This window comes from Phocoena sinus, chromosome 15 (genome assembly GCF_008692025.1).
Source record: "Phocoena sinus isolate mPhoSin1 chromosome 15, mPhoSin1.pri, whole genome shotgun sequence".
NCBI lineage: Eukaryota > Metazoa > Chordata > Mammalia > Artiodactyla > Phocoenidae > Phocoena > Phocoena sinus.
Window position 1 is genome coordinate 84278439 of NC_045777.1, and position 21003 is coordinate 84299441.

Here is a 21003-nt window from a genome sequence, read left to right on the forward strand (position 1 = left end):
GCTGGCACCTGCTACAGCATGGATGAACTTTGAGGCCATTATGTTGAGTGAAATAAGCCACTCACAAAAGGACAAATACTGTGTGATTCCACTTGGATGAGGTCCCTACAGTATCACATTCATAGAGGCAGACAGTATAAGGGTGGGTGCCAGGGGCTGGGGGAGGGGACAGAGTGTCAGTTTTACAAATTGAGAGTTCTGGAGATTATGGTGGCAATTAGATGATGGCACAACAATGTGGATATTCCTAACATCGCTGAACCATTAGAAATGGTTAAGATGGCAGCTTTTGTGCTAGTGTATTTTACCACAATTAAAAGTTATTTAATTAGTTAATTGGAATAAAATAAATACAACGGGGGTCATGATAATAAGTGCATGACAACATAGGCCGTAGCAGCCCTGTCGGTGCCCCTCACATATCCCCTCAGCTCCCCCTCTGCAGCAGAGGTGCTGCCTTCGAACCCCCACGCCACCCTCTGCCCCCTGCCCAGCAGTCCCCCAGCTGCAGGCACGCATCCGTCCTGTCCACACTGGGGAAGTCCAGAGTACAGCTTGGCGCTCTGGAAAGCAGCCCACCATGATGGAGAGGTGTGGTGGTGACAGGCCTGCGTCTCTGCTCCTCAGGGAAGGCTCTGCAGTGTGTTGTCCTGATCTCCTGAACCACCCAGAGGGGTTCAGGGCCCGGTGCCCACGGTGCTGCCCTGCCATTGCCTGCCTTCTCCCCTCCTCTCCCTGTCCCCGGGTCACCTCCAAAGTAGTCACTTGGCCTGAACGCTTATATCCATCTGTTTCTGGGAGAACTGATGACTTTGAGTGCCTGTGTGCCGGTACATACTTGTCATGTTTGTTGATTTTTTTTTTTTTTTGGCCATGCTGTGCGGCATGTGGGATCTTCCCCAACCAGGGATCAAACCCGCGTCCCCTGACGTGGAAGCGCAGAGTCTTAACCACTGGATCTCCAGGGAAGTCCTGTTATGTTTGTTGATTTTTTTATTGAAGCATAATTGACTTACAACGTTGTGTTGGTTTCAGGTGTACAACATAGTGTACATTAGATTATACATATACATAGTATACATTACACTAATGTACTATATACGTTACAAAATGATCACCACAAGTCTGGTTACCATCTGTCACCATACAAAGTTATTACAATATTATTGACTATATTCCCTATGCTGTACATTTCATTCTGGTGATACTTATTTTGTAACTGGAAGCTTGTACCTCTAAATCCCCTTCACCTATTTCACTCATCCCCCCAATCCCTCCCTTCTGGCAACCACCTGTTTGTTCCCTGTGTCTGAGTCTGTTTGTTTTGTTATGTTTGCTCATTTGTTTTGTTTTTTAGATTCCACATATAAGTGAAATCGTATGGTATTCGTCTTTGACTTATTTCACTTAGCATAATACCTCTAGGCCCAGCCTCATTGTCGCAAATGGCAAGATTTCATTCTTTTTTATGGCTGAGCAGTATTCCATTGTGTGTGTGTGTGTATGTGTATGTGTGTGTGTGTGTGTGTGTGTGTGTGTGTGTGTGTGTATCACCTCTTCTTTATCCATTTTTATCCATTCATCTATTGATGGGCACTTAGGTTGTCTTTATATCTTATTATTTTTTTTTGTGTGTGGTACGCGGGGCCTCTCACTGTCGTGGCCTCTCCCGTTGCGGAGCACAGGCTCCGGACACGCAGGCTCAGTGGCCATGGCTCACGGGCCCAGCCGCTCCGCGGCATGTGGGACCTTCCCGGACCGGGGCACGAACCCGTGTCCCCTGCATTGGCAGGCGGACTCTCGACCACTGCGCCACCAGGGAAGCCCTGTCTTTATATCTTGACTATTATAAATAATGCTGCTATGAACACTGAGGTAGATGTATCTTTTCGAATTAGTGGGTTTTTTAAAAATAAATTTATTTATTTATTTTTGGTTGCGTTGGGTCTTTGTTGCTGCACGCGGGCTTTCTCTAGTTGTGACGAGCGGGGGCTACTCTTCGCTGTGGTGTGCTGGCCTCTCATTGCAGTGTCCTCTCTTGGTGCGGAGCACAGGCTCTAGGCATGCGGGCTTCAGTAGTTGTGGCACGTGGGCTCAGTAGCTGTGGCTCACGGGCCCAGTTGTTCCACGGCATGTGGGAATCTTCCCGGACCAGGGCTCGAACCTGTGACCCCTGCACTGGCAGGCTGATTCCCAACCACTGCACCATCAGGGAAGCCCCTTGATTTAGTGATCTTCGGGTAAATACCCAGGAGTGGGATTGCTGGATCATATGGTAGTTCTATTTTTAGTTTTTTGAGGACCCTCCATACTGTTTTCCATAGTGGTTGCACCAATTTACATTCTCACCAACAGTGCATGAGGCTTCCCTTTTCCCTAAAATTCCTCTCCAACACTTGTTATTTTTTGTCATTTGGAGAATAGCCATTCTGATAGGTGTGAGGTGGTATCTCATTTTGACTTTGATTTGCATTTCCACCTGTTAGGTTTTTATATAAAAATTCCAGTTGCACCACGAACTGGGTGTGTGACCTTGAGCAAGTCACTTAACCTCTCTGTGCCTCAATTTCTGCACCAGTAAGTGGAACAACAACAGTACCTACCATGCGGGGCTGTTACAAGGTCTGTATTAATTTCCTGGGGCCACCGTTACAAAGTACCACAGGCTGGGCGGCTTAAACAAAAACATATATTAGCTCACAGTTCTGGAAGCCAGAAGTCTGAGATCAAGGTATCAGCAGAGTTGATGTCTCTTGGGCCTCTCTCCTTGGCTTGCAGACAGCTGTTTTCTCCCCCTGTCCTCACATGGTCATTCCTCGGTGCCTGTCTGTGTTCTAATCCCCTCCTCTTTTTTTTTTTTTTTTTTTTGGCTGCGTTGGGTCTTCGTTGCTGCACGCAGACTTTTCTCTCGTTGCGGCCAGTGGGTGCTACTCTTCCTTGCGGTGCGCAGCCTTCTCGTGGCGGTGGCTTCTCTTGTTGTGGAGCACGGGCACAGGCTCAGTAGTTGTGGCACACGGGCTCTAGAGCTCAGGCTCAGTTGTTGCGGCGCACAGGCTTAGATGCTCCGCGGCATGTAGGATCTTCCCAGACCAGGGCTCGAACCGGTGTCCCCTGCATTGGCGGGCGGATTCTTAACCCCTGCGCCACCAGGGAAGTCCCTAATCCCCTCCTCTTATAAGGATACCAGTCATATTGGAGTAGGGCCCACCCCAATGACCTCATTTAATTTTAATCACCTCTTTAAATACCCGATCTCCACAAACAGTCACATTCTGAGGTACTGGGAGTTAGGATCTCATCATATGAATTTGGTGGGGACACAATTCAGCCCATCATAAGGACTAAGTGAGGTAATAAAGGGCTTTGTACCTGGCACATAGTAAGGGCTATATTCCTTAAATAAAAAATAAGATTTTCTGGGGGCTGCCCTGGTGGCACAGTGGTTGAGAGTCCTGCCTGCCGATGCAGGGGACACAGGTTCGTGCCCCGGTCCGGGAAGATCCCACATGCCGCAGAGCAGCTGGGCCCGTGAGCCATGGCCGCTGAGCCTGCACGTCCGGAGCCTGTGCTCTGCAGCGGGAGAGGCCACAACAGTGAGAGGCCCGCGTACCGCAAAAAAAGAAAAAAAAGATTTTCTGGAAGAGTATAAGTAACTTCAGTGTTACCTCTGGGGGGAGGACTGGGGCTGGGGCACCCTTTGACTTTATACTCTAGGTATTTATTCTCTTAATTCTTTTTTTTAAATATTTATTTATTTATTTGGCTGCGCCGGGTCTTAGTTGCCGCACACGGAATCTTTAGTTGTGGCATGCAGGATCTAGTTCCCTGACCAGGGATCCAACCCGGCCCCTGCATTGGGAGTAAGGAGTCTTAACTGCTGGACCACCAGGGAAGTCCCTATTCTCTTAATTCTTTTTTTTTTTTTTAATAAATTTATTTATTTTTTTGCGGTACGTGGGCCTCTCACTGTTGTGGCCTCTCCCGTTGCAGAGCGCAGGCTCCGGACGTGCCAGCTCATTGGCCATGGCTCACGGGCCAAGCAGCTCCGCGGCATGTGGGATCTTCTCGGACCGGGGCATGAACCCATGTCCCCTGCATCGGCAGGCGGACTCTCAACCACTGCGCCACCAGGGAAGCCCTGATTTATTTTCTTTGACTGCATTGGGTTTTCTTTGCTGTGTGCAGGCTTTCTCTAGTTGCGGTGAGTGTGGACTACTCTTCGTTGCAGTGCGCGGGCTTCCCATTGTGGTGGCTTCTCTTGTTGCAGAGCACAGGCTCTAGGCGCGAGGGCTTCAGTAGTTGTGGCTCGTGGGCTCTAGAGTGCAGGCTCAGTAGTTGTGGCACACTGGCTTAGTTGCTCTGCGGCATGTGGGATCTTCCCGGACTAGGGCTTGAACCCGTGTCCCCTGCATTGGCAGGCAGATTCTTAAGCACTGTGCCACCAGGGAAGTTCCTCTCTTAATTCTTAAAGTAACAATAATGATAGTAATAGTAAACCTTTCAGAACAGCTTGCCCAGTTCCAGGTTCCTGGAAGGTGGGTTTCCCTTCCCCTTCTGGGGGTCAGGCCTGGACTGGGGGAAGGGGGCGGGGAGAGGAGAGCAATTTCTCTTCCCCCCATCTCCTCATGGAGAATCAGCCTCCTCCTGGTTAAGTTCAGGGGCCCCACTAAAGGGCTGGGGCTTCAGGCCAAATGCTCAGCTCCAGCCCACCCTTCCCAGGCCTCCTTCTGCCTGGGGAGACCCCATCTGTTTGTTCCCTTCTTGTTTCGCTGCCCCAGAGGTCTCAGAGCCCCTCCCCCATCTGACAGTCTTGAGGCCCAGGGAACCAGCTGTCCGTCACTCAAATGAGGGAAACTGAGGCCAGAGGGTCCCCAGGAAGTCCAGAGTGGCGGGGGTCCCTTTGTAGCCTCACCTACCTTACACTTCAGTGTGAGATATGAGCCCCAAGGTCACTGGAGGTCACCTCTCATACTTCTCAATTCTGACAGAGGCCCTGGAGGAAGCAGGGCCCAGCCAGGTCTGGGATATCCTCCACTGAGGTCTCCCCAGAAATGAACAGGGGAGGAGCCTGAGCTGGGGAGGGCAGGGGGCTTGAAGTGTCCTATGGAGATGCACCTGGGAAGTTGAGGCTTCCCCCCACCAGGGGGGACCACCTGTGTCCTGCTGGGGCTGGAGCCCCCAGCAGGGCTTGGGGTCCCACCCCAAGACAGACCTAAAGGACCAACCTGTGGAGATCCCAGTTTACTCTGGCCAGGCCACATCCTGGGGACTGCAGCTGCCCCCATCTGCCCAGCCTCCGGCAGTCCTGCCCCTAACAGGGAAAAGAGCCACGGAAGGGAAGAAGGTCTGCCTCTCCTTCCTTTTTTCTTCCTTACAAGTTTAATTGAATGTTTTTCCTTCTGACATGATCTTTTAGGCTCACAATTAACCCCAACGAGTAGCTTGGAGCACTGGCTGCAGCTGCCCAGACTCACTGGGCATTTCTCTAGGCCTTGATGTCCCCATCTGAGCAATGGGAGCCTGGACTCTTGCTGGCCCTCCATGGCAGGCTTGGGGGGAACGCAGCCTCAGAACTGTGGGGCCCACTGGCCCCTGACCCAGCTGGAGGTGAGAGGAGCTGCAGTCAGGGTCTGGGAAAACCGAGGGGAACGGAGTCCCCAGGCACAGTGGTTGGAAGCCTGTGGGCTGAGTCAATGCAGGCTGGTGAGCAAACCGTAAGCCCTTTGTTCCTGTGGGCTGGTCCGTGTGCCTGTGCCTGCGTCCACGTATGTCTGTGTGCATGCGTGTTGTGTGTGCACTGGGCTCCTGTACATGCCTGCACGCGTTCCTGTGTGCACTCACCCATGCCTGTACACAAGCCCGTGTGCGTGTATGCAGGATCACAGTGACCCTTGTGAACTGGGAATGGCTGAGGAAGAACCGCATCCTTTGCTCTGGAATCCGCGCCCTGGGGGCCCCAGAGCCAATTCTGACGGGGGGCACCTTTCGACCAGGACATGGGGAGTCCCGGTGCGTGCGCAGGAGTGAATCTGGTGGTCCCCACGGTGCTCCATTTGCGCCCCCGGGAGTGTCTGCCGCCTTCCGGTAACGCCTGTCGCCTCCACGTGGGCCTAGAGACAATGGCCTCACTCAAATCCACTCTTCATCCGGGACCCAACCAGGCCCCGCCCCAAGGTTCCTCCCACCTGACCTTTGCTTGTGCGGTTCCCTTGCCCTGGTTGCCTTTCCTGTCCCTAGTATTGGGTTAGGCCCCCCTGCTCCCTAGGTGTGATCACCTCCCCCACCAGCCTTTTCGCCTCATTCGCGGGGTGTGTGTGGGGCGGGGGAAGAAGCCCCTGTAACGCGCAGGCACTTGCTCTGCGCCCATTTCTGCAGAACGCGTGGAATTCAGAATCAGTGCCTGGGCCTGGCTGGGAGGATGCGGGGAGGGGTGCCTGCATCATTCCAGGACAGGTCATTCCTGCTCCTGGTCAGGCGCCCACCCCGGGCACCGCAGGGAACCACCTCGCTCAACCTCGCTCAACTGCCCAACTGGGGACCCCTCCCTGAGCCCCTTCCAGGGCATCCCCATCCCTACAGCCTGGAGGAGCTTGGCTCCGGAGGACTCATCTGTTCCCTTCCACGTCACTGAGACTTTTCTGGCTTCCAGCCTGGCTTTAACAGTGGTGGAGGGTTGGCCGCCAGGACCCCGCTGAGAGCCCGACGTCCCCTTTGTAGCCGCCATCTGTGCTTGTCAATCTCGAGACTCCCGCCCCCAGGGACCACCAATCACAGCGCAGGCATCCCAGTTTCGTCATCAGCAGCCAATCAGCGCTCCTGCTGACAGCTCAGGCCCCTCTGGTCCCGCTGCCCCCGCAAGATGGCCACACGCCCAAGTCTATCTTCAATCACCGCCCACTTACTGGACACCCACGGGGCACCCCGTTCCACCCTCAAAGCTCTGCCTCGCTACTCTGAACCTCAGTCTCCTCCTCTGTAAGATGGGAACAGGTATGCTCTGGGTAACATGATACTGCAGAGAAGGGCCCAACCCAGCGTCTGCCTCTCTGGAGTCCCTGCAGGGCTGACCACCTGGAGGTCTGCCAGGGGCCACGACCACAGGGTGGGCTCAGGACCCAGGTCCCCCCTCGAGGTTGGAAACTTCCTCAGCTTCTTATCTGCCAAATAAGAGAAGTGCCTCCCCTCCTCCCCCAAGCTGGGCCTAGGGGTCCTGTTCTCATGAAGGCATCCTCCCTGGACTCCAAGCTTAGCTCATCCAGCTGACTTCTCCCAGGGCCTGTGCCCACCTCTACCCGGGCCTGTCCTCCAAGGGCGCCCAGACAGCACATCCAGGTCCCAAGGGGCCCAAGCCTGCTGTGTTGGCGTGTGGATGGATGCACACAAGGCCCCTTGCAGTATGGAAAGGGGGCACCCAGGCACCGTACCTCCAAGCTCGTCAAGGCACACGCGCCAAGGCAAGACGAAGTCCGCTCTGCTGGTTTGTGTGGGCCTGACCTCTAACTCGGAAACCTGCAGCAGGAGGGTTCCCAGGCCCACCCCTGCCACCTGCCTTCACCCCCAACACACACACACACACAACCTCAGGGGTGCAGACTTACGTTAACTTTATTTTGCTCTTTCCAGTCTGAAGCTACTATCATGGGCATTTAGAGTTATACAAATGACACTTACAAAAAATAAAAGACCAAGACACCCAGAGTGAGATGCATGGTGGACACTAACCAGAGGGGAAGGGAACTGGCAGGGGCGGGGCTAGGAGCCAGGGACCAGGGGGCTTCCATGGGGCTCCCGGCTGAGGGCGACGCCCAGCTTCATCCTGCCGAGACCTGGGAGTCCAGTCAGAAGAGGAGCACCGATCACACCAGGGGCCCTGGCTGAGGCGGTGAAGGGCCCAGCACCACCAGGTGGGGACACAGGCCTGGGGCCCAGGCACATGGGAGGGAGGGGGCCGGTGAGAGCCCCCTGGGAAGGTGGAGGCAGGTTCTCCACTAGTGGGCGGAGGGCACTGAGGCCCGGAGATGCTGTCTCAAGACTACCCCCCCACCAAGACCCCTTGAAGACCACCCATGGCTACAACCAGGCTTGCCTGGGGCTCCTCCAGCAATAACATTTCACTGAAAAAAAAAAAGTTACTGATTTGGTCATTTTCTGCTTCCAGTCAGGCCAGAGTGAAAGAAAAGAGACAGGAGCAGGACCCCCGGACCACAGCAGGATGTGTGTGCAGTGGCCAGGCCCAGGCGGCCACCAAACCAAGCCTGCTCCACTCACAGGGGCCTGGAGCCAGCCCCGTCCTGTCCACCAGCTGTCCTCCTGACAACACAGGGATGGCGCCCCAGGGGGGCCACCAACAGGCCTGGGGCAAGAGCTTGGCTCCCGGGAAATGGGGGAGGGGGAGGTTCAGGAGGGGACAGGAGATTCCAGTTACACACCCCGCCACTCCCAGGAGCTGAGATCGGGAAGGCCTCCCAGCCCCCCACTCCTCCTCGGCCTCTTCGGGGAAATAAGGCTCAGAGTTGTCTGAGGTCAGAAGAAAGAAGTTCCAGCCTCGCCCAGGGCAGAGAAGAGAGAGCAGAGGGATGTGAAATCCCTCCAAGGACCAGGTCACAGCCTCTGACCTGCCCAGGGGAGGCCACGTGGGACAACAGGTGAGGGCACCATTTGCTCTGGGTTTCCAGTTTGAAAGGCAAAGGGGCTCGCCACCCACAGCAGAGCCCACCTGGAGAAGAGAGTTAGCAGGGCGGGTTGGGCAGGGTGGGGAGGGGGATGCCGGCGGCGGGGCCCTAGTACTCCCACAGCGTGGTGGGGTCGATAGTGTCAGCGCAGGCCTTTAGGACCCCCGCGTGGTCCCCCTTCAGGTAGTGCCCGCCCACCTTGATGGCCACCTTGTTGTAATCACAGAACTCGAAGAAGAAGTCCACAGGGCTGTCGCTGCTGCTGGTGACGGAGGAGTCGTTGCCCACCATCCAGTACTTGCCTGTGGAGTCTGGAGCAGGGGCAAGGGGAGGCCCCGTCAGGCCCTGCCTGGGCTCTGCTCCCCACCCTCCAGTCATGGCTTCCAGAATGGGGGTGGGGTCTGTTACATCCACCCAAGCCTCGGGCCCATGCTGGACTGGAGTCCCTTCCCCCGCCTCCCACCAGAATTTTGGTCCCATAACTCGTGTGTGACCCCTTCCCCGCCCAGCCTTTCCAGAATCCCGTCTCCCTCTCTAGCTCTATCTGGGGTGGGCCGGACATCTCCCTCCAGTACAGACAAGAGGGGAAGGGGCTACCCCGCCCCCAGCCTAGAGCCTCTGGTGTCCAGATGGGGCTTGGGCCAGGCCACATCACAGGGTGGCCAAGCCGAGCCCCAAAGCCAGGCTCAAGTGGGGCAGGGGTTTGCTCTCCGTGTCCAACATTGGCCCCCTGAGCCCAGGGGGCCCCACCCGGCACTGCCCACAGGAGAACCTGCCTTTGATGTTGTAGGCACCGTCTCTGAACTCCAGCTGGAAGACGTCGTAGTTGGAGCGGTTGGCGTCCAGGGTGCCTGTGACCTTGCGGCAGCCAATGAAGCCGTGCTCCCCACGGAACACGATGATGGGGCGGTTGATCAGCTTCATGAGGAAGAGCTCCGAGTCCCCTGTCCCAGGAGGTGGAAAAGAAGTGAGCCTCATGGGGTTGGGCGTGGACACCCGGGGTGTGGCTCAGAGAGGGAGAGCGGGAGTCTGGGGTCACACAGCATGCCAGCCCTCGGGTGAGGCAGGGTGGTGCCAGTTTGGGAGGATGCCCAGCACAGGGCAGGCTTCGGGTGGGGTTCGTAAGTGACCATGGCATACAGTTAGACCCTCCAGGGAACAAGGGCTTGAGGTACGCCCCCAGGTGGCTACCTGCTGTCTCCACCGAGGCAGCCAGCTGGCCGTTCTTCTTGGCCGTCACAAACTTGCCATTGGACGCGCGCAGTATGATCCTCCGATCACGCCACTCAATGTCAAAGTAGCAGCTGGCATCCCTGGGGGTGGCGGGACAGGGTCAGGCAAGGCCGCCCCACAGGAAGGCCAGCCTGGGCGAGCGCGGGCAGTGGCAGGCGGGCAGCGGGGCACTCACTTGGTGGAGGCAGTGGACTGCACACCCCCGGTGGCCGTCAGCGTCCAGTACTTGCCCGAGTGGGTGCGGAAGGCGCACTTTTTGGTATCGCGGTCGATCTCCAGCTGGAAAGTCTCTTGGTCGGTCTCTTCGTCCTGATTGGCCGACAGGTCCATACCTGCTGGGAGAGCCTCCAGCTAGTACAGGGACCCCCACGCCCCCCCAGTGCTGGCTGACCCTCAGCCCTGCCCGCACACACCAACACAGCAGGGGGCTGCTGAGACCCCACAGTGCGGCTCAGACCCCTCGGCCTTCACGTCAGAGGGCGGAACCCAGGATCCCAGGCAGGACAAGTCAAGGGCCAAGGCCAGCTAGGTCCATTTACACATCACGTTCTCTGATTACAGAAGTAATACCTTCCGACAAACCAAATGCAAAAAGATATTGTTAAAAAAAAAAAAAAAAGATATTGTAGAACCAACTGGGAGACTCTCAACGTGGTCCAGGATTAGAGAGCATGGATTAATTATTGTTAATCACGCTGTCACTAAGTAAGAAAATGGCCTTGTCTTTTAGAGATACACACAAACATTTTGAGATGAAATGCCCTGATGTCAGGGATTTGCATTAAGTACAACCAGAAGCTATGAATAAAGGGACAGGGAGCTAGTGTGGCAGAATTTGCAGCTGGGGGAGTCGGAATATGGTAGCAGCTCATGATATCCTTCCTGCTTCCGTATACGTGTCAAGAGAGTCATAGCACACGTTCCCTTCAGGGAATTTAGAAAACTCTTAAAAGCAAATTCACACACACCCCCATGCCCACCACACCCCCAGAACGCCACCGTGAACGGCGGGCGACCACACACTCCTAGCCTTTTCCCCGTGCGCTCACATATGCATTTTCTTGACCTTCAAGTGCATGCATGCTACAGACCTCGATTTGCAAATGATCTGCCTAACACCTTTACACGTTTCCACGTCCCTAAGTCGTCTGTGAAGGGGGTGGCTTCCGGGGTCTTGCTCCCACAAGCTGCAGCCATGTCGTTTTGCACATCCGTATGGACTCCTCCAGATAAAACCTGAAGTGGGATCTTTCGTCCCAACAAGTTCACATCCCCAAGCGCCATGGATCCTAAGGGCCTCAGCAGCAGGGTGAGTTGGGCCTTGAGGCCTTTATGAAGCCGGGATCAGTGGCGGGCGGCAGGTGTCCTTTTAGATGAGATGAGGCTGGCGAGTGGCAGAGGCTGGCGGGTGGCAGAGCCTGGGGTCTGAGCACCCCAGGCCCTCCCCCAGGACCCATTCTTAGTTCTCCAGCCACCACCCAGAGGGCCTGAAAGGTGTCAGCCCCATGCTAACCGGGTCTCGTGTCCCATGTCAGCGCCACCCCATCACAAAGGAGAATGAGGCAGAGAGGTGGTGCCCTTGCCCAAGGTCACCCAGAGAGAAAGCTAGGGGTCCAGGGCTCTCGGGAGGAGAGATGGGCAAACTCAGGCCTCCTGCCACGCCCTCTCCCCCAATCCTCCCTCCACTCTGTGGACTGGTGGATGTGGCCTCCGCGGGTCACTCTGAAGCAGACCCTCACAACGCTTGGGCTTGACCCTCCAGGCCCCCTGGGTCCCCTTAGCCACAGTGTCAGGGATCTGCTGACTACTGAGGCCCCGGGGGTAGAGGTGAGCTCGATCCCCCATCACGCCCCAGTGAAGCACGGGGCGAGGGTCAGCAGGGGCCGGGCCTTCTGGGTGCCCGAGCCACCCAGAGGACGACCATCCTCAAGGCCACACCCAGGAGCACAATGTGGGGCTGGGCTCCACCCCGCTCAGACCCCGCCCAGCCGGCCTGCCTCACCCGCTGCTGCAGAGCTGCCACCCCCAGCCTGCCCAGCCACGTGGCCCCACCTGCCCGACACGTGGCAGGCCGGCTGACGGGAAGGAAAGAACAGACGAGGAGGAGCCCCGCCGGGCACACCTCAGCAGCAGAAAAGACAGACAGGGCTCCCCAGAAAGAGGGGCAAAGGGGGCAGGGAAGGGCCCAGAGTGGCAGTCAGATCTCTAGCACTGACCAGCCTACCTGACATAACAGAGGCTCGCCAGCCTGCCCCGAGGACAAACACAGCAAGCGCAGGGGCTCCTTTTCAACGAGGCTTTGGTTCCTGAGAGCTTAGCCAGCCCTGCGCTCCTGCGGACAGCCCTGGACTTGAGTCCTCCCAGCAATTCCACAGAGCTATTTCCAGGAACAAAGGGAGGCTCTGCAGCGCGGGTACCTCCTCAGGGCCACACGACCACCACCACCTGCTCAGCCACTCAGACCCCGTCCTGCCTGGGTGTGTCCAGTCCTGGAACTGGTTTCATAAACAGGCCCAGGGGCTTCCCTGGTGGCGCAGTGGTTGAGAGTCCACCTGCCGATGCAGGGGACACGGGATCGTGCCCCGGTCCGGGAAGATCCCACATGCCGCGGAGCAGCTGGGCCCGTGAGCCATGGCCGCTGAGCCTGCGCGTCCGGAGCCTGTGCTCCGCAACGGGAGAAGCCACAACAGTGAGAGGCCCACGTACCGCAAAAAAAATAAAAATAAATTAAAAAAAAAAAACAGGCCCAGGCCAGCCCGCAAGGTATGCAAAGCCGGGGCCAGGCGCCCTCGAGTGCCTCCCCCCCACGCAGCCTCAGTTTCCCTCTCTGCCTGCCAAAAGGGCCCGGTCTGAGATGGAAAGGATTTAGCAGCCCAGTGCCAAGTAGACACCAGGTCTTCCGCCCGCGATAGGAAGGGGTGGGAAGAGTATCCCCTCCCCATTCCAGTGGGGTAACTCCTGGCTCCAAGGCCCTGCCCAGATGGGAAAGGCCCCACTTGGAGTGGGGCCTTGGAGTCTCTAATTAGAGCTCGGTTACTATGGGAACAGGGTTCTCTTCAGGATTTTTCTTTTCATCAACAGCAGCACAAAAAACCTGAGTCACAGGCCCACAGGAGCCCTGAGGAGGCAGGAGATGAGGGAGCTCAACAGAGCCCATGGGCACAACCCCCCGACCCGCTCCAGAGAGCACAATTGAGACACCGGGCCCCGGCATGTCCCCCCACATTGTGGCTTTCCCCATCTCGAGCCTCTGAGCCATCCTGTACAGTGGCTTGGAGGGGGCATCCCCTCCCTGCCAACACACTTCATGATCCCCATCCCCCTCAGCCTTAGCAGTCCACATATTCCCCTGGCTTGTTCAAATCAGGCACTCTCCACCACCCCCATTCAGTTTAAGGGAGGGGGCCCAGAAGCATCTGTGGCCTCACCTCACCTCCCCTCTTCCCAGTCAGCTCTTGCCACTACCTGACCACTTTAAATCCCTACTCCGTCCTTACACAAGCTGTTCCCTGGGCCTGAAATGCCCTGCCTCATCAGGAGAACTCTTACACATCCTGCAGAGCCCAGCCTGACCAGCCCTTTCTCAGCCAGCCAGCCTCACCTTTGAGCGGCTGGGACTGGGCACTTCCTGAGCATGGAGTCCCCAGGGCACAGCTGGCCAGATGCAAAGAGGCTGTGAGACCAGGTGGGAAATGTGGTGAGGCTCTGCCCAGGGTCTGGCTGGAGCCCAGGGCAGGTGAGGCTCCAAAGTAGCATGAGTACTGCTCCCTCAGTGGCCCTGCCATCCTCCATCCCTGCCCAAGCCATGTCCTCACCTGTGTGGTCACAGCTACAGCACTTCCCAGGACCTGGGACAGACATGTGCCATCTGCCTTGTCACATCAGCTCTTGGGACCCCCACTCCCTGTGGCCGATCCTGCCTCTAATGTAGGCTGTGATGGCCTCCTCCCAGAAATACAGTCTGGCCGACAAGAATGTGCCCAGGGCAGCCCTGGGCGAGCCCTTTACAAATGGGGAAACTGAGGCCAGAGAGCAGGCTGCAGCTTCAGCAGGGAGCACCCCACCCCCACCAGACCCGGCCTACGGGGATGATGATTCACTTCCCCCAGCCAGCTAAACCCAGGATGCTCCTCCTTCCTGGCTGGCGTTTCCCAACATGTGTCGGAAGCACAGCTGAAGCCTCCTTGCCACGCAGGCCTGTCCAAAATGGCCTCTGCAGACACACCCCCCAAGCCCATGCCGGCTCCAGGTCCTCTGGTCATCCTCCACACCACAAAGAAGACCCGAGGTCAGCCAACATCAGAACGAGATGAGGACCCCAAAATCTGAGGCCAATGTAGCTCCAATCTTTGCTCCCAAATCTCCCTTCCCTTTAAACGCACAGATGAGCCAGCAGCTCTCCTGGTGCAATTTCCGTCTCCTCCTGCCCCATCAGCTTGAATCACACCATGACACCACCAACGAGCTTTACTAGAAAGGAGAGGGCACCTGCCCAGGCTCACCAGTGCCTGCCAGGAACACCCCCAGGATCTCTCTGCTCCTTTCTGGTGCCAAGGGCTAGGGCCAGGGCCATGCGTTCCTGCCACACCTTCCCCAGGGCAGGTGCTAGATGCAGCCCAGCAAGCATGGAGCATGCCTGCATTGATGAGCACCCAACCTAGGTCCTGTGGCCCTGCCGGCTGTTCCAGTCCCATCTACCAACCTCACAAGCTTCTCTTCAGCCACCCTGGGCTTTCTGCTCCTTCCTGCCTCGGGGCCTTTGCACGAGCTATTCCCTGTACCTGCAACACTGTTCCACACACCTGATACATGCTACCTTCTATTCATCCTCAGGTCAGGTCAAGTGTCCTCCTCAGAAAGGGACCTCCCCCATCTAATCTGGGACCTTCATGTACTTCCTGGACCCCCAGACCTTTGCTTGACACCTCTGGGATGTTCCTCATGTCCCAACGAGAACACTGGGCCCAGCAGGGAAGGATCCAGGAGATGCCCACGTGCTCACCACTCAGGCCTCAGCATGTCTCACTTGGTAGGGGCTCAGTGTTTGCTGAATAGGTGGGGAGTCCTGCCCCACCTCGTACTGTGTGAGACTGGAAAGGGGAGGACCTGTGCCCCAGAGGCTGGGAGGCATCAGGGGGTCCAGATAAGAGCTCGTTCTGGAGTCAAACCCAGTTCTTCTTGCTGCTTACTTGCTGTGTGATCTTGGGCACATGGCTGCTCCTCTCTGGGCCTAAACCTGCCCATCTGCAGGATGGAGGAAATACCACCCACTTCAATCAGCACACTCGGGTAGGAAACTGCCACCCGGCTGCAACCTCCTTGGCAGAGCCGGATCAGGAGGGTGGCCGTCAGAAGGAAGGGGGTGGGGGGGACTGGGCTCCCATCCAGCCATCTCCAGAGGCTGGGGCCCAACTTCCCGGCTGGGGGAGCCAGACACCCACAGGTTCCCCCAAAGGAGGGGCGAGGGCGCCAGAAGGAAGAGAAGCCGCCTACGGGGAGAATCTAAGAAGGGAAAGAGGAGGGTTCACTTCTGGCGCGCAGGCCAGTAGGAAATGGCCAGGCCAGCGGGAGGCCCCGGGAGAGGACGCATCGAGTTGCAGCCAGTTGTTCCAGGCGGGAGTCTTGGGGGTGGGTTCAACCGAGGGTAGGGGGGGCTTCCCGAGGGTGCCGGGCTGGCGTCTCCGGGCTCAGGCTGAGACCGCTCTCTGGCTCCCGCAGAGCAGAGGGTACAGGCCAGGAGACGCGCGGTGGGCGCGGGGCGGGGTGCCTGGCGGGGCGCCATCCACGCCACGCCGTCCCGGGGCTGGGGCGCGAGCAGGGAGGCCGCCTTCTGGGGCGGCTTCGGACGGGGCACTGGGCCTAGGGGCGGCGCGGGGGGTCCTCAGCAGGGGGTACCCGCAGAAAGTCGATTCCCTCCCCCGCCCGGCCGCATCTGGTTTTCCCATCTGCAGAGACGGAGCAGGACAAAGGGGGCGAGGGAGGGCCTTGTCGACGAGCCCGCCCCCCTGCTCACAAAGGCCGCGGCCTCGAGCGCGGGGCGGACGCGGGAGGAGGGGCTGGGGGGGGAAGGGCAGACACTCTGGGCACCCCTCTCCAGCAGAGGCCAACCCCTCCCAGCAGCCAGCGGAGGTGGAGAAAGGCCCGGAGGGAGGGGAGGTGGAAGCGCACCCTGCGGAGATCAAAGGCTACCCCCATCCCGCCCGCGAAAGGCGGCCTTCATGGAGCGGGGGCGCGCCCCGCGCCTGTTGCGACCCCTAGTCTCCGCCCTGGAACCAAAGGCCCACTGCCGGGGGGAGGGGCACGAGGAAACAGGCGAGGGGCGTCCCCTCCCCACGGGCTAGGCCCACGGATGCGAGGGACGGATCTGCGCGCGTAGGGAGGACCCAGATCAGGCCGAGGGTTCGGAGGGTGGCACAAGGGGCGGCGTCTAATCGCGGCCTAGGAGCCCCAACCTCAAGGCGGAGTGGGGGCTATGCAGCGGCCCCCAAGGATGGGCAAAGCCCCACCCCTCGCCCCTTCCTGGGGATCGGAGCGCAGGTCCCCGCGGCGGGGTGGGGTGGTCCGCGCGCCCAGCGGGGGCGCACCGGGCGTCGCTCAGGATTGCAGCGGCGCCGCGGGCGAGAAAGGGCGGGAGGCTGCGGGGACTGGGGTGGGGTTCGCTTTGTGCATGGCCCAGAGAGGCGGGGGACGGCGTCCCCACTCACCCTGGCGCGTGGACACGTTCCTCTCGTTGGCCGCCTGCAGCACGACCTGGGCGCAGCTCTGTTCCAGGGCGAAGAGCTCGTCCTTGCCCACCTTGGTGGCCTTGCCCGCCTTGAGCGTGCCGCTGGGCCCCGACGGCGCCAGGTAGCGGCCTTCGCAGTCGCGGAAGGCCACCTTGCCGGAACGGAACTCGAGCGTGTAGCCGGTGGCGGGCTCGGGGTGCGCCACTAGGCGCCCGTCGTGGCGCAGGAAGCGGTGGTCGGCCGTCTGCAAGCTGTAGCGCTGGTCCTGGAAGGCCAGCGTGATGAGCGAGTCGACGCCCCAGGGCACGTCGCGGTCCACTGCGATCTCGTCGGCCGGCCGCGCGCTCAGGTGCGCGTAGCGCTTGCGGGCCAGGCTGTAGATGGTGACCTGGGGGTGCATGGCGATGTGCACGCTCCACTTCTCGGCCGGCGACACGGTCTGAGCGAAGCACGACAGGCGGTCCTCGGTGCCTCCAAAGTAGCGCCGGTGCGCCTCAGACTGCAGCGACCAGCGGCCGTCGTCGTGCGCCACGATGAGAAAGCGGCAGTCGGCACTGGGCACCTCGTGTTCGCAGGTCACGTTGCCATCCTTGTCCGCCGCCAGGTAGCGGCCCAGGTGGCTGCGCAGGCACACGGCTGCGCTGCCCGCCTCGTCGGGCGGCTGTTCCAGCGTCCAGATCTGCTTCTTCTTCAGGCTGCTGGCCGACGCATTCACCTTGAACCCGAACGTCTCGGCCGTCAGGTACTTGTTGCTGCAGTTAATGAGACCGAACTGGATCTGCAGGGCCTCGGCCGTGCCGTTGGCGGTCATGGTGGCGGCGGGCGGGAGGCCGGCGCGGCCCGGGAGGTCGGTGGCGGGTCCCAGCGGCGGCGCCCTGCTCCTTTGTTCAGCTGCCGCGGCCGTGCGCTCACCCTCAGCAGCGCTTTACAAAGCCGGCCCGTGGCGCCCGAGCCTCTTTATAGGCGGGGTGACGTCAGCGTCGCGAGGTCCCGCCCCGGGGCTCGCCGAGGAGGGGGCACCGGGGCCCAGGGAGCGAGCTGAGTCGCGCAGGGTCTCGGAGGGGCGCGGGTGGGGGCTGGGCTCGCCGCGTTCCCTGCTCGGCCGGCCTCTGCAGTCCCACCTCTTCGGGCCGCCAGCCCCCTCCCCGCCAATGCCAAGGCCTCGCCCTCGCAGCACCGCAGCCTGAGGACTCACCCAGAGCACGGGACCCCTCGGAGGCCCCGCACCCCAAGCTCAGCCGGGAGGAAGGCCGAGCCAGGTTTGAGGTTGTGATAGAAACCGCAAGACCACAGAGCACATCAGTACTAGGGCGGAGCGGCCTGGAGGCTCCTCAGAGGAGGCGGCTTTAGAGCAGAGCCTTGAAGGAGCTGAGAGGGGACCCTCCAAGGGCCTGTGGGCGGAAGAGTGGGGGGCAGGCCAGGAGCTGGGGAGGGGCCTGCAGACCCCAACTCACCCAACCCAGGCCTTGCAGCCTCCAGAGCGGGGGCTGGGGTTCCCCGAGGCTTCCCTCCCAGGACACTGCCCTGAAAGCCACCCAGACCCTTCCCTGTGGCCCAGGCACCCAGCCGGGCTGGCCCAAATAGGTCTCCGTGGTAGTGGCTGAGACAAGTGGCAGTGTGTCCACTCTGAGGATGCAGAAGCCACAGGGTTCTGGTGAGGTTCTCCAGGCATAGAGTGAGCAGCGTGCGCTTTTACTGAGCAGGTCAGAGTCGTGCTCCGGCTCAGGCAGTACAGCCCCGAGGGGCGGAACCCAGGTCTCCAGCCCCAGGGGCCAGCGTGCCTCCCACTTGATACCCACCCCCAGGTCCCCACTGTATTGGACGCAGAGCCTGGCACACAGGAAGGGGCGACGCTGGCTACAGCCCTCATTTAGGACCTCAGCTCTCCATCCTCCTCCGTCAACGTGGATCTTCCCTACAGATGCCCACCCCCGCCCCTGTAGAGGAACACTTCCCTTTTCTGAGCATCTCCAAAGGCCAAGACTTTTGCTGGGACATTCCCCACATGCCAAGCAGGCCCCTGGAATGCCAGCATGACCACAGGCTGCCCACAAGGTCTCGAGGCCAAAGGCAGAGGGCACTGAACTAGCTCCTGGGCCGGTTGGTCTGTGCCTGTGGCTCCCCCCAGGCAACCTCCTCCAGTGATTTTTATCTTTCAGGGTAATTTTGTGTTACTTTCCCATCATTTGGGTCAAATGGGTTTACTGGCAGGTCCTTGAGCCCCAGGCAGGCACTGCCCACAGCATCCCCTCCCACAAAGCTCACCTCTGGAGAGATGAGAAATCAAGTGTCTCTTTTTGAGGTCATCTAATAGACTTGAAACCCAGGGTCTCGCTGACTGTGTGACTGTAGGCAAGTCACTTAACCTCTCTGAGCCTGTTTCACCTTTTGTAGAAGAGATTCAAATCCCCCATCTCAGGGTTGTCTGAGAGTCCCTGAGGGCATGGAGCTCAGCAGACACGGTCCCTGGCCCCCCTCAGAACCCATTACAGTCCCCAGAAAGCCCTAGTAAGGGAGACCCCAACCCTCTGGCCAACTACCAAGGCTCCGAGGAGAGGGAGCTGAATAACTGAAGGTTGGGGGTCCATGCTGGCAGCAGGACTGGAGTCTGCTGAGACGTGCCTGCTGGGATGGGGGCTGGATGGCACCTCCCTCCTGGCTCTGCAGCTCCCCATTCTGACCCGAGTCCCCCTCCTACAACTTAGCAGCATGGAGGCCAGGAAGGAGGCTGGGGTTGGGGGCTCCTGCCTCTCAGTCAGGCCAGGAGTGGGAGCGGTTCCAGGCCTTCCCAGGTGATGCTTTTGACAGAAAGACTGGTGAGCCCGGCTGGGTATGGTGGCAGCCAGGTTTCCTGCATCGGGCTTCCTGGGCTCAAATGCACATCCCTGGTTCGTGGTTTTCCCATCTCTAAAAAGGGCATAATGATAGCACCTGCCCCAGGAGAGAAGCTGAGAGGACAGAAGGAGCTGTGAACGGGACTGAGGGGGCTCCCGGGACGTGGCATTCGGTTTTCAAACCAGGAAGGTCTTGGGCAAACAGAGACAAGTTGGTGACTCCACACATCAGGCACCTAAAAAACAGTGCCTGGCACGTGGTCAGTGCTCATAAATGCCAACTGGTCCTGGGAACTGTCCTGGGGACGGGCCAGACTCCCTCCAGCCCCCAGGGTCACCAGGAGTCCCCAGGACCCTAGTCCCGTAGTCAGAGCGATGGTGAAGTACAAAGCTTTAGGATCAGTCGGCCAGGAGTATGAGCCTTGTGCCGATTTGCTGAATAAATTAAAATCAAATGGAGCAGTGTGGGGGAGGGCACATAGAAAGGGGACCTTGGATTTCCCTACAGATGAGGGCAGTCCAGGTCGAGTGAAGTGTTGGGGAAAATCAGGTTAGTCCTGAGACTGGGGGCAAGGGGCGGTGTAGGGGTGAGTAGATGAAGAGCTGAGGTTCGTTTCAATAGGCGTGAAGCTAAATTAGTATATTTAATTTTTTTCTGAACAGACAATATATTCACATGGTTCCAATCTCCCAAACCCTAAAAAGGCTTTTGTCCTCCCCCTCCCCCCATTCCCACCCACTACCTCCATAACTGCTGTTAGATTGTCTCCCTTTCCGTGAACTTCAAAGACAAGCAAACCTGCATCTGTATTCGTGTAAATCTCTACATCTTTAAACAGTATTTTCAATCCTGCTTTCTTACTTGCATCTGAACCCAGTCTCTGCTTCAGTACCTGAGTGCCTTCCTTGTTCTCTTTCACAGCTCTGTAATGTTCCACTGCATGAATGTGCCATTTATTTAACTACTGCCATGTGGATGGACACTTGGGTTGTTGCTGTTGATGCCCTGCTTTGGCCAGAACCTCCTCCCAAGAGTGATGCCCTCAACCACAAACCAACATGTGTTCATGTTTCTCTTTACCCAGCAGGCACCATGTAAAAAATTAAGGCTGTCCAGTCTTGGCTTGAATGCCTCTGGTGATGGGGAGCTCACTCTGTCCTCTGTCCAAAGCCAATATGGGTGATACGTATTTGCCTTGTTCTAGCTTGGGAGGAGACTGGGGGGTGAGGGAGCCCTGGCCCACAGCAGCTGCTGGGAAAGAGGGGTCTCCTGTGTACAGGGAAAACTACCAGATGGCTGAGTCTCATGACCATAGATCTTTGGATGAGGGCAGAGGGAAGCATCTCAGTTTTTTTTTAAATTATTATTATGATTAATTATTGCTGAAAAGCCAATATAGGACCAAAATCTTAGGTCAGTTTGGCAAAAGAGCATTTTCAAAACTCCTTCCCTGCTCTGCACCCATGTTCCCGCCTCTTCCCTTCCCCGAGTCTCAGTTACACTGGGCACTTCTGTGTCCAGTGCAGTCACATGGTCCT

At 58.3% G+C, this 21003-nt stretch overlaps 1 protein-coding gene across 1 annotated transcript; it reads right to left on the reverse strand.

Moving 5' to 3' along the window:
* Positions 1-7587: 7587 nt before the first annotated feature.
* FSCN1 (fascin actin-bundling protein 1) lies at positions 7588-17562 on the reverse strand. Its single transcript, XM_032606902.1, has 5 exons — positions 16610-17562; positions 10081-10237; positions 9864-9985; positions 9449-9616; positions 7588-8983 (listed from the first exon to the last, which is right to left on the reverse strand). The coding sequence occupies exons 1-5, from the start codon at positions 17439-17441 to the stop codon at positions 8781-8783; spliced, it is 1482 nt and encodes a 493-aa protein (XP_032462793.1). The 5' UTR covers positions 17442-17562; the 3' UTR covers positions 7588-8780.
* Between the last annotated feature and the right edge of the window lie 3441 nt (positions 17563-21003).